This window comes from Parasteatoda tepidariorum, chromosome 11, assembly GCF_982258835.1.
Source record: "Parasteatoda tepidariorum strain Cologne lab strain chromosome 11, Ptep-v5.0, whole genome shotgun sequence".
Classification (NCBI taxonomy): domain Eukaryota; kingdom Metazoa; phylum Arthropoda; class Arachnida; order Araneae; family Theridiidae; genus Parasteatoda; species Parasteatoda tepidariorum.
This window is the reverse complement of record NC_141765.1, coordinates 18686303-18700360: the sequence shown is the minus strand read 5'-3', so window position 1 is coordinate 18700360 and position 14058 is coordinate 18686303. Positions and strand designations below refer to the sequence as shown.

Sequence of the window (14058 nt, the reverse complement as noted above, 5' to 3'; positions counted from 1 at the left end):
CACTGTTTATTTCAACAATCAAACAGGATGAGATATTATCGCCTTCTTCAGCAGTGATTTATTAGATTTCTATAGCTTTTAATTTATTTTCTTGACTTACATATTTACTTCGCAATCAACAGTATGCTTCCTTTTAAACAAAGATTCTAAAAATATATATTTAGAATAATACGTTCCTAAATATAGCGGAATGAAATCGAAACACTAGATTATTGGTGTTAATGGTATTAGTTTTGTGATTAGTTATGAAAATTTTGTTATTTAAAAGTTGCACATTGCTATTCATATTAATCATTAATTACTGAAAACCTTCTATTTTATTTTTTCAGGATAGTCCGAATTCCGTTCATAGTTTTATTCAATTCATTGATCGCATAAATTATGATTTAAACAAAGCTGAAGCACACCATCATCATTTGATTGAAAGGTTTGTCTAATTCAATATTTGTAGATCAGATAAATTGAAATTAATGATTTATGTGTGTTTATGAGTTTAGTGTATTATCGAATAAATTTAAATTAAAGATATTTGTTTATTTATCGAGTCATGGTTTATTAAAATGCTTCAAAAATGTATTAAAAATCAAATAAGTTTAAATTAATGATATCTTAGGTAAGTGCAAAAATAATTACAGCTTTTTATTTGCACAAAAAAGGTAGAGCATTTAATTAATATTAAATTAAAAATCCAGTTTTAATATGTGAAGGCAGGTTATTAGTAAAAACATGTTACTCTAAAAAGGAAATAAAAACTCTAATTAAATTAAAATATCCGTACTTGATACACGGTCTTATTAACTTAAAAAATTTATTAAAAACAAATAATGAAAGAATAGTTAATAAAATAAAGGAAAAGTAAGTAAATGTTATAATTGCCGAAAGTTTTGCTATTTATATGCTAAAAGAGCTGGTTCTAGTTTAATCAGGTAAAATTTAAAGCCCAGATTTTATCCTAAACTGCAATATCTAACTCTCTGATAAACATATTTGATTTAAAAGTTCTTCATCGTGATTTATTTAGTAAGAAAGCACTACAATGAGTTTTAGTAAACAAAAACTATGGTTATATTTCCAAAGTTATATCTTATATAAAATATATCATACAACTAATTCCATACTTAAATAGCATTTTTTTTCTGAGTTTAGTTTTTAACAAATATTTCGAATTTTAATGCTTAGTAGAAAACCACTACAATAATTTTTAGTGAGAAGCTGCGACACAAATGCTTCCACAGTTACATCTCCTAATAACCAAAATTATAAAAATATTTCTTATTTAATTTAATTTTTAAACGAAGTTTTCTAATTCTTATATGTTCAGTAAGAAACCACTACAATAATTTTTTGTGAAAAGCAACACAATTTTTCCAAAGCTAGATTCTATTAAATAGTTTTTTGTAAATTGAAAAAAAATTAGTTAACACTAGTTTTAAACAAAGTTTTCTAATTTTAAATAGTTTGATTAAATGTACGTTTTTTTTTAAAATAATTTTTAAAAGTTTTAATTTTTTATATAATTAAAGTGTATTAACATAAGTTATGCACTGAATAGTTTAGAGAGTTCTTCTCTAAAGCTTTATATATGCGCTTAAAACTATGAGACCTATCTCATTTGTTCTTACATACAAAAAATCCTGTAATAAAACAAATCGTAAGGACAGGGTTCTTAGTAGGACATCGAAGTCAAGTTTCGTTGATTGAGGTCAGTGTACGGGAGGGTGATCACTTTAATCAGCCTGCGTAGGAATCGAGGGTGCGTGGTATCAGTCCTCGTTAAACTGTTCTTCCTAAAGTGTTAGACTTGCGCAAAATTCGCCGGGTTACAAAACCGTGAGCGTCATCCCCTCTGTAGAGAATGAAAATCGTGATGGCATGCCTTCGGATCATCCTCATCTTACAGTAATGTTTCCCAGACCGTCAACAAAAGCCCATTGTAATGTTCTAGTGTGACGTAAATAAACCACTACTATATTCAAAAAATTAAGATCTTTAAAATAATATGAAAATATCCCTCTAAAATTAAGTTATTTTCTACTAAATAATTTTAAAGTTAATAAATTTTTGATAAAAAAAGTTCAAAATGTTAAAATTTCTTTTCAACCAAAATTAAAAAATTTAAAATTAAAAATGAAACAAAGGTAAATTTTTTATTTCAAAAAATTTTTAAAAAAAACGCACGCATTATAAAGTTAACAGACATCTTGCAGTAATTTTTTAACGTTTAGACTCGAGACTTTTCATAAAATGAATGCTTTATTCAATGCTTTTTTTAATTTTAATTAATTAAAATAATGAATAAAATAATTCTAATAAAATCCCGGTACAAAACTGTTTTTTTAGAATTTGTCTTCTAAACTCAATATTTAATATGTTCTTAAAAAATTATTTTATGACCTAGAAGAAAAATTAATTAGACTAAATATTACCGAAATATGAATAGAAATAAGAGCATGCAAATTAAACCCATATAAAATTGAATCAACCGTTCTGCAAAATATACAAAGATTAAATGCGTTCTTAAATTTTAAAAATCTTAATTTCTTGCTTTATGCAGAAAAAATATATGTGTATTTATATCTATATACCATACCGTTTCACTTCAAGAAATCCCGATGAATCGATTAAAACAAGTCTTTTATAATTTCAATGTTTTCAGAAAGAAAAAAATATCTTATTAAGAAAAATAATATAATCTATAGAATTCATTAGAAAAAAGTTTGAAATAAAATGACGAGATGTTTACATTTTATTTTTGAATGAAACCCTTTCTTTATGTTCATTTTTTTTTTACCCATCTAATAATATTCTTTCAACGTGAAAGAGTTCAGTTATTGGAAAATGTATGGTTGCTTATAGTTTATAATTAGTTTAAAAATATTTTCTCTCGTTTTCTTGAAATAAGAAAAAAGTTGGTAATTCTTTTCACCATACTAAAAAAGAGATTTTTTACCATTTTGATAAGGAAAATTCCGAAATATATTTTGTCACCTAAACTTTTTTTAAAAGCTTCTAGCATTAAACTTATTATGCTTTTTAAGTAATATAAAACTTATACTATAAATTAGCTCTTATATATGTAATAAGAAATCTTGTTAAAACATGGCATTATTAAATGCACGACAATGTTCGAAAATTAAAATTGTTTCTGTGTTAGCAAAATTAGTCATCATGTACTAACAAATTAAAAATTCTATTGAAGCTATATACTGAATTGTCTATACAACAAATTACAAATTTCATCCAAAAACATACCGTAAATGCCGTAAAACATCTATTACCTCATTACTTATATTAGATGATAATACGGTTTACGTCCATTTTTCACAAAAATTACGATTGGGTATTTCAACGATAAGTAAGTTTTAACAAATCAATAACGTAGAAAATCGGTTCACCCTGACAGTTGTTACACTGTGAAGATGGACCATACTGTTGAAAAACGGTTACGATTTCCGCGCAAATTCGTTTTTTTCTCTGAATCAGTTTTCATAGACATAAACCATTCTCCCCCTTTGATCTTCAGATAGTTATTACCACACTTAATTAAGCATCGCTGGCGTCAATAATTAGGTGATTTTTTGCGGCCTCTCGAAGCGTGAAAGCAGCCTTTAATTTTATTCTATTAAATTATAAATCATAATTTATAGTTTTGGCATTTGTAAAATAGCAACTGTAAGCAACCAGTATGTAAAAAATATGCTTCAGAATTTTCCTAAAATTGAGTAAGGGCATGATAAAGAAATGGAAACTCTAACAGGCTTTAAAAAAACGCTCCAATAAACGTCACTAGGTGGCGTATAAGAAGCGTGGAGACGCATATGGGGCATATGCAAATACAATAATATAACAAAATTTAACTGCCCTTTTTTTTATTTTATTTCATTTTATAACCGTCGTTGATCAGCAGACCCAATTTTTGGGTTTACGACTACTAATGTTCAACTCCGCAGCCTTGTAATTTTGAACCCAATCCCGAAGACGAGGGAACTCCTGGATCAAGTATTGGGAGAAATTTTCCTTCGTGGAGAACTCTTTGATGGAACTAATCCGCATTTGCGTTACATGGAGAGGAAGACCACGAGAACCTTCCACGGTTAGCCTGACGGCAAGGGAAGTCTAACCCATGATCCGTCTACCACTGGGGATATTTCACGTCAGCACTGTGGTCGGTGCAAGCTGGATGCGGAATTCGTATCGACAAGCCATCGCCGGGATCGAACCCCGGCTTACCTCATTGGAAGGCGAACACTCTATCCTCTGAGTAATCCCGGCTCTGTCTTCCTTTCTTTTCAATATGATACCACTTATTGTTTACAACTATCTGGAAACTTGAATAGGAAGTAATTGAATGTTACGCACATATTTACACATATGTGCTATTCAGCTCAGACTTATATTGTGGTATCTCTGTAGACTAAATCTTCGTGGTATCCTTCATCTAAAAGTCTCAAAGATTCAAGTTTAGAGATCTGGGAGGCCAAGCTGTAAGGAAATAATGGTTGAGGATCACTATCTAGTGGTGGTTTTGAAATTTTTTTTGATACCATATTTTCCTAAAATTCCGATGCAGAAGTTTTGAAACAAACGGCTTAAAATAACTTTAATTATGGACATTCGGTATTATAAAAATCAAATACATATTAACATTTGTTTTGAAATATTTAAGAATATGATGAATTTTCTTGATTTTTTTTCCTTATTGACAGTATGCTTAGGGACGTAACGCATTAAAATAAATATAAATGTTCTGCTGAAGTTTGCATACAAGCTCTCCCTTTGCTATATTGTGAATAAAAATTTTTGTTTTTGCTTATGGTGAACAATAAATCGAAACTTAAAAGAAAGAAAAAACTAAATAAAAAATTAAAAACAACTAATGAACTTTGGAAAATGCAAGAAAGGAAAAAAACTCTTATTACTTTTTTCACTGAATTTAAAATCTAGTCTCTATCAAAAAGCTTTGACTATTTTGAGTCTTTAATTTGACAAATCTGTTAAACTAAATCTTACATACATATTTCTCTTCACTTAGAATTAGAGCATAGGGTTTCTATCATAGCTTTCGATCTCACTCTATTGTTCCAATCGTTTTCAATTCACTTATAATCATCCCGCGCCAAGTATTTTTAGGTATACCTCTTTTTCTATTGCCCTGAAGGTCCCAATCAAAAGCTACTTTTACTTTATATTTTTCAGGCTTACGCAGAACGTGACCAATCCATTTCCATTTGCGTTTTTTAATTTCTAGATCAATTTGTTTCTGTTTTGCTTTCTTGAGGATTTCTGTATTACAAATTTTATGGAACCACTCGATACGCAAGAATCTTCTTAAACAGTTCTTAATGAATACTTGAAGTTTTTTCACGTTATTTTTATTGCAGTGTAGTATTGTATTATAGATTTAACATTAGTACTAAAAATTTTAATTTTTGTTGAATTTGTTATGTTTTTGTTTCTCAGGAACTTGTTGAGAATAACTTAACTGCTTCGAGCTCATTTAAAATAAAATAACTTTCCATTTTCGTGACTAATTATTTCTACCCTGCAATTGAATTTGAAAAATTGTTTAGCTATTAAAATATGTTCTTTACACGCACTTATTCTTTAGTATTAGTGGAAGAATTTATTTGCTGTTTTTATTGTTTTTTGAAAATCCTTTAAAATATGAACATGTAAATAAATTAGTTACAATTTCAAATTTTTAAAATTAAATCGTATTTTTATTTCAGTATTCTTTTCATTGATTATCTGCCTTTGGTATTCAAGCAAACAGGGAAACAGGTATGAATTAAATGTAATTTGCAAAAATTATGATTGAGACCAATTTTGATCGACTTTTAGCTAAATTACATTATTATATCCCTGAAACCCCTCAGGATGGTTTTTTGCACTGTACATGTTTAATTTTTCACGTGTAGTGATGATTAAAACCTTGCTATTTAAAATTTATGAATCCAAGAGTGTGAAAGTGTGATCTTTCTAAGATTGATGAAGAGCGTGATCCAAGAGTTTGAAAGACGTAAGTTTTGCTATCACCTAAAATATAAAAATAAACTCGTCTGCAAAATCGGGAATAATTCTCACCCCCAAAACAGCGTTAATATTTATTAAATCAAATAAGTTGGAGCTTTTTAAAATTTTTCTAAGACTAAAGTAAACAAAAGTTGCAAAAAAAATGTATTGAATGGAAAAATTGTTTTATAATACCACACAAAAATTTTAAATTGGAGTAGCAACAAACAAAATATTTTAGCTTGCAATTCACCATGATAAAACAAAACAACCATTTAAGAAGCTTTTAAACTCAAAAAAGGCTAGATTTTTTTTTTTCAAAAATTTATATTCTATAAATAAATGTAAGCATAAATGTACCAAAACTTCTTTCTTTACATTCGAAAGTTTCTAAAGTTAGTTTTTTCAATCAAATCCTGAGTGACAGACTAGAGCGAGTAATTCACAAGATATTAAATTACTGCAAGGTAAAGTGCTATTTTATTTACTTTACATGTCTTGTACTACTATTTATTTTCTTCCGCTACATTTTGTTTTTTATTTCACTTTTTCCTTCATTTACTTTTTTGAAATATTGTTTGGTTTTTAATATCATTTCGAAACATTTATCCTTCAGATATACGATGAAATAGTGAAAAGGATTGGACTACGCGTAAGTATTATTTTTCTTATTTTAAATCTAAATATTTCCTTTGATTATATAATGTATTGTTTCTGAGTAGAAACAACTATATAAAATATTTTCGAAGAAAAATAATACTTTGGTAATTTATTAAACTAAACCAAGCGTGTTACTGATTGAAAACCTTATTCGCCTAAAAAATATTCAATTTATAAATAACATTCAACGCGTTTCAAGAGCTCAAAAACAGGCACCCATTTTCAAGACTTGTCAGTCGAGAATAAGAAAAAACAAAAGTGATGTGAACTAAAAATTTTAATTTGCAAGCGAAAAAATTTGAAAACAAAGGTGAGAAACAAAATTAGAAAAAATAACAGTAGTCGAGCGAGGGAAAAAAAAAGATGAAAAACAGAACAAGAAACAGGGAAAAGAAAACAACAGTGGGAAGAGCGGGGCAAATCAACACCTCCTTGAAGTAGGAAGACCTGAGCACGGATCAATTTAGTAGTCCGATGTGACGAAGTTAAATGCGCAGTAGATGAAAAATAAGAAAGATGTCATTACGTTCGGGATACTAAGCTGCGCAGTGGTTGAAAATACGAAATATGCCATTACGTTTGGACTACTAAAGGATATTTATGGTAACCCGTGCTGAGGCCTGCTCATTTCTAGGAGGTGTTGGGTAAATCAGGGTCAAATGCATTTCCACGTGCTATGGAGAAAGGAATTATGCTGATACCCTTGTTAACGACATTGGTTCCTCTCAACTTCTCCATAAGGCGTGGAAAAGCATTTTACCCCGATATATCCCTCTTTACTACTGTGATTCTTTTTGTTCCTTTTTTCATCTTTGTTTCTCTCTCAGCTACTGGGGTCTTCTTTCCAATTTGGTCTTCACCTTTATTTTTCTATGTTTCGTTGGCAATTTTACGTTCTTAATACAAATCACTTTTGTTTCTTCTCATTCACGTCCGGTAAGTCTCGAAAATGGGTGCTTGTTTTTGAGCGCTTGAAACATGTAGACTGTTACTTATTCATAACCTAGCATGTGTTTTGAAATTACATTTTTGAACATTTTCTATTAATCTATCGTAATTTTTTGCTTTACCTATAGTATTACATTGCATATTCTGGTCTAAATAATATCATAAAGGTATGTCATTTCAATTATTCTACCAAGTATGATTAGATAAATCACTAATAGCACTCAGATTAGCGTAATAACGTCTATCTTTATAAATTTCAGGGTTTCCCAAAATTTCTGCAGGAAATAATGTTGATAGAAACAATAGTTCTTAATTAAAAATTGTAATTTTTTAGTGTCTTATGAAGTATGTAGACTGAAGTTGTGAGTGAATATGACATGTCTAATAAATGACCTCCACGGTTTCGTAGTTATATGCGCACTATTTTAGTGCAATTTTCAATGACCATTTTACATAAATTTAGCTAAAATTCGTAGATAACAGTGCTGAATTTCGTATTTTAAGAAGTAAGTAATTATGGATATTTCTTGTCATGAGCATCACCGCCGAGTTTTTTGGTGTTAAGCCTAAATCCATGAAATCAAAGAAACAGGAAGATTTTTCAATATAAATAATATCATTTATGCTATTATATTATTTATATGTATCCTTTAAATTCAGTATGAAATTTTGAAACAACCCACTATAAAATTAATCAATAATGAATAAAAATAATTTCCGAACTAATAATGTTTTAATCCTTTTCAGCCCCTACCAGAGCAAAGGCTGGTTAGTAAAATTATTTAGCATTTCTGATTCGTTTGTTGTAATTTTGTCTACGACTAATGCTGAAACAATCAATGTCAAAAATTTAAAATGTAACAAATGAAGATTTTAAACATAGTATTTATTCGATGGCTGTGATATTTTATCCATTCCTTAAAAATTTAAGTTTAACTCATCGAATAAAACGACACATTTTTAACTGGTTTCTTAAGTTTTAATCAATTATTGAATTGACATTGGTTTTTTTCTTATTTAGTCGTAGATTGTAAGAATATTATTCACACTTCTATGCATATACAATTAAACACAACTAAGAATTCATTATTAAAAGCAATTCCCAGAGAACAAATCATCAGTGGAATATAATTTTATACATTTAGAACATGTAATAGTTAACTGACCAACAAAAAGAGATAAATCTGGGTGGGAAAGATAAAATAAGATGTTTTTAAAAATATTAGTTGAATTTACATCTATTATTTTTTTATTCCACTTACTTTCCTCTTTCCACTCACGTAAAGTGTTTGGTATTATCCGATTTATCTCTCTCCTCATTATATCTGTATTTAAATTTTTGGTTTGAGCTTTTCTCATAGTTTTCTGCATAGTTATATTTCAGTACAAAGATAAACTTGCTTTCTACGCTTTTGATTGCACATCTAATATATTTTATTTTGTTTCCTTGAAATAGCGATAAAATTTGAAGCATAAAACTGATATTTCTGTCATAATTAGTTTATATTCAACCTATATTACATTAAATGTAAGAATACTGCTCTCAGTGACATTTTTGAAGAAAAAAAATATAATTTGTCGAAGAAATGTCTAATTTTAGACTTGCTTAATGATACAATATTAATTTATTTTGAAAAGTCTAAATTTCGTACGTCTCAGTTGATGAAGGTACTAAGAGGAATTTTTTCAGTGTTTTTGGAATGGACGAAAATTACAAATAACTGACCTTTAAAAGTCTGTCCTTTTAGTAACAAATTAAAATGTCAAGAGGGCGAATGCTAAAACACGAACGGTTTAAATGAGTGCTGGTGGCTTATAATGTTTCCAATTTAAAGCTTACTGACAAAAAAAAGCAAAAGCATAATTTTTATTGTCAACGCATAAACTTTAATCTAATTCACTGAAAATCTTCCTCTTAGAATCATTATCTACTCGGAACTTCACATTTAACTTGACCTTTAAACTAACAATTTTATGTTAAAAAAAATAAATTATTCTTATTTCTAGGATTGTGATGACGGCCATGACTCAGATACATACATAGCAGAAGAAAACCGTGAATGCGTAAACAAATTTTTATTCAATATAAAAGAAACTGAAGTCTTTGAACTGTATCTTGCCCTTCGAGATTTCAGCCATTTCAAGAAATGTTTGCACGATGAGTAAGTAAATCTTATTTTATCAAAGACGGAAATATAAAATCTTTCTATATTGAAATAGAAATTACTATGAAATTCTGAAACCTTTTTATCACAAAAAATGCAATCATTATAAAGCCTGCTTGCTTAAGCCAAATAAGCCATTAATTTTTGCAAAAATTACAAATTTAATTATTAAAAGCAGAAATTAAAATTATCGTGCAGTCTAATTTTAATTAGTTATTTTATTTTTCAAAACAAATAGGACGAACTAAAAGGAAATTAAAAAAAATTAGAAGAAAGATTTTATATAAAGTATTCATCAATTTTTTTTTCGCTTCCTTTTATTTAACCATCGTTTTACAAGTACTGAAAAAAGATAGCAAAAAAATAGCTGAGATAATTTTCCCCATCAAACACATCTTTAGTTTAAAAAAAAATCAACAGCAATTATTTTATGCTAAGAATTAATCTTAATGCAAGAAAAGATCGGTTAACATAATATTTATAAATCTTTAGAGACTAGTTCCTCCTAAAAGAAGAAAGAAAATATTGATCTTATAAATATTTTTTTTTCTCTTTTCATATTTTCTTTTTAGTAAATGAAATTTCTAAGTCTTACTTAAGCATTATTTAACTAATTTTGAAAATAGCTCAGTGAAGTATAAAGCTTTATTTTTGAGCTTTTTTAATTCCTTTAATGCAGAGTTAAAAAAAATTCGAAAATACTACAATGCAGTCATAAAGTTTCACAATTTATCTATTAATAAAATAATATAGCTATTGAAAAAATTAATTTTGTAACTATACGTCAAATGGTAAAGAGAAAATAAATATAAAGGACTTTTGCATTTATTTTAATTTGTGTAAATCTTTTAAAGCAGTTTTTCATTAAAAACTATTTTAATTACTTTTTCTGAAATAATTTCCATAAAAAAACTAACTTTTTGCAAAATTAGTCTTTGACTGAAACAAGTTAACAATTATATGCGTTAGTTTTTACCATATATTTAATGCATATTTCTATCTTGGCCATTCATAGATATCGTTATCACTTTTATTTAAATTTAGGACAATTTTTTAGCCATATCATTCTTAGAACTTTCTATTGATATCGTTTACCAGGATTAATAAAGAAATAATAATATGCTCTTTACATTTTTTGTTGCTTTATCCCCAATTTAATGCAGCTTCAATTAATAATGAATGCAAAAATATTCATTTAACGCTTTTATTCTTAAACCTATCCTTATAGGCTTAATAGTTAGTTTTTTTAACGTTTTATTCTATTGCGCAAATAAGCGTTTGTTCTTTAAAAGTTTATGCTTTGAGCTCAGCCTATAAGAGTAAAGAGAAAGCAGGGGCTCCAAGCAGGTATTCTAGAAGAATAGATAGCTATTTAAGTGACGTATTTGCATACACAGCTCTTTTTGTTTTAACTTCCTTAGGAAGACTGAAAAAAAGACAAAGAATGAAGACAAAAATTAATTTGTTTCCAATTCATATATACAAGTAACTTCTAGACATTATTTTATAATATTGTCGACGCTGAATAGTCGACCCGATTCTACAGTAATAGTTTACGATAGTCAATTGTTTAATAGCTTACGACTATCAATATTCAACTCCGTAGCCTTTTATTTTTGAACCGAAGTCCAAGAAAACTCCTGGATCAAGCATTGGGCTAAATTAAACTTCGTGGAGGAATTTCGATGGAACTAACCCGCGTTGCGTTACATGAAAGAAAGAAACCTCCCACGATTAGCCTGACGGCAAGCGGATTCTAACTTCCGTTCTAGGATCCGTCTAACAAGGATATTTTACGTCAGTATTGTGGTCAGTGTGAGTCCGGCGCAGAATTCGTTTCAATCAACCACCGTGGTTGGTAGAGCACTGGGCCGATGTCCAAGAGGTCGTGGCTTCGTTCATCTCCGACCGGTGACTGGTGGCTGATGCAAGTAAAATCCGTCGAGTCTCGAAGTCCTCCATGTTCCCATAACAAATCATACCTCTGGGGGTACTGATCCGGGAGTTTCCTTGTCTTCTGGATTGGTTCAAAATTACAAGGCTGCGAAGTTGAACATTAAACCCAAAATTGGGTTGGCTGTTCAAGTATGGTTATAAAATTATTAAAAAATCAACCACCGCTGCGATTGGAACCTGAGTCACCTCATCTGACGGCAAACGCTCTGTCCCCTGAGCCACCGCATCTCTCTTAGATATTTTTTTATATATATATAAACGGTGTGGAAAAACTGACCCAATTCTGAATTTGCTACTATCAATGCTCAACTCCGTAACCTTGTAATTAAGAACTTAACCCAGAAGACAAGGTAACTTCTGGATCAAGCATTGGGACAAACTAGCTTTCGTTGAAAAGTTTTTGATTGAATTAACCCACATTTGCATTACATGGAAAAGAAAACTTTCCACTCTTGACTCGATGGGGAGGGGATTTTAACCCGTGACCCGTCTACCACTAAGGATCTTTTACGCCCTCACTGTGGTCAGTGCGAGCCAGGAGCGGGATTCGTATCAACCAGCCACCACTTATTTTCGAACCTGGGTTACTTCATTGGGAGGCAAACGTTGTATCCCCTCATCCATCACGGCTCTCTTAGGCAATATTATAGTAAAGAGCCATTCATTTGGCATAATGTTAAAAAGAACTTCCCTTTATAGCCTACGTGTGCAGGACTAAAGAGAATAGAAGGGCTGGTTCACTCCTTTGAAGTAGCTCTCGCCGCGCCAATCCTGCGATTTTCTCTTGTGACGTCACTTTGGCGCAAAGCTCGCACTTTTACTTCAAGAACGGAGCGTTCGGTTTTACTAGTTCTAACTAATATTGGAGCATTTCTTTTTGTGAGATATTCTAAGACATTTGCTATTTTCTATAATGACATTCCTCAGTTTTTGCAGTGAATTTACAAAAATTTAAAACTATTATCGAAATGCAAGTTTGCGCGGTTGCAACTTGAAAAATTCTGATAGAAAAACAAAAGAAAAAAATATAATTCTCTGCGTGTTCCCTAGAGTAAATGAACAGCTATGTAAAGAATGGATTCCGAAATGACACAGTTAATATAAAACAGCAATACATTTATTCTGTAGTTAAGAACTTTTATAAAAATTCATTATCTAAATAGAAACCACCTCGCTACTTCAAAAAGAAGGGCAGGTGAAAGAAATTAAAAAATGGATAAAGTCAAACAAAATTAAAATGTACATAAAAAGTATAAATAAAATATATAGTATATAGTTGGAATTCTCATAATTTCATAACATATTTTTTAATGTAGTTATTCTAAATATTTATGATTTTTTTTTTAAAATTATATTCTCTCAAATTTAAATATCTATAAATTATATCATCGTAAATTTAACTATCTATAAGCAATTGTAAAATTTCTAATGTCATTATGAACCTAAATTATTATTTTGTTTCAGTAATTAGCATTTAAGGTTGATGTTTCCTAATGATTAAGTATGAACAAATTGCTATTAACGGCATATTTTAAAGCCAGGGATTCTAAATTTAACACCACTTATTGTTATAAAAGAACATGTAGATAAAAAAAGTGTCGATATATGCTTTCATTTTTCTTAATAATTAAAGTTAAAACAGAACTTTTTAAAATAAAGTATTTATAGTGTCATTTTCGCCAACTAGTAAAACATTTTTATAAGTTAGAATGGTATTTTTTTTAATATAATGGCCAAGAAAGTTTTTTGAACTATGTTTATGAACGGAAATATGTGTTAATTACGTAAAGTTTGAAGGCTAATAACCAGAAAAAGTCTAACTTATTTTTACAAAGAGAAAGATGCAAAGTTATCATAATATCTTTGCTTGCGATCTCCGAGTTCTGTAGACACAGTGACGTCATGAAGAGGGAAATCGTAGCTTCAGCTCTAAGAGTGGAGTGAACTAGCCCTTCTATTCTCTTTAGCCCTGCTACGTGTGGGTCTAATTGTTGGCCTAATCATTATTTTAATCTTTTCATTGGTCTGGAAGCTTTGATCTAAAAGAGCATGCAAATAACTGACATTGCATAAGGACTATCGAATTATTGGTAATGATGGATTATAATGAAAATGAATAGTATTTCATTTGCTTAATGTCGAGGCTAAAACACCCAAACAAATACAAGAAAAGGGGATCATCTAACATGTCCGGCAACAACGTTTTTCGAAGGGAAAATTTCAAAGCTTCCTTAGTGCCTTTTTCCTCTTTCCTCCCTTTTTTCTGATGCCTGATGGTTGTTGGAAATAAATGACCCAATTATTTCGATTAACTTTA

General features: G+C 29.5%; 1 protein-coding gene across 4 annotated transcripts in view; it reads left to right on the top strand.

Annotated features, from left to right (window-relative positions):
- Positions 1 to 14058, top strand: part of LOC107451031 (BAI1-associated protein 3) — a 392542-nt gene that overhangs the window by 324180 nt on the left and 54304 nt on the right. For 2 of the 4 annotated variants that reach the window (XM_087155403.1, XM_087155405.1), the window contains exons 16-20: positions 330 to 427; positions 5730 to 5781; positions 6629 to 6664; positions 8368 to 8388; positions 9628 to 9782. In XM_087155403.1, the coding sequence (XP_087011529.1) occupies positions 330 to 427; positions 5730 to 5781; positions 6629 to 6664; positions 8368 to 8388; positions 9628 to 9782 (362 nt within the window). The remainder of the gene's footprint in view (positions 1 to 329; positions 428 to 5729; positions 5782 to 6628; positions 6665 to 8367; positions 8389 to 9627; positions 9783 to 14058) is intronic. The other 2 variants (XM_087155406.1, XM_087155404.1) reach the window with 1 other exon arrangement.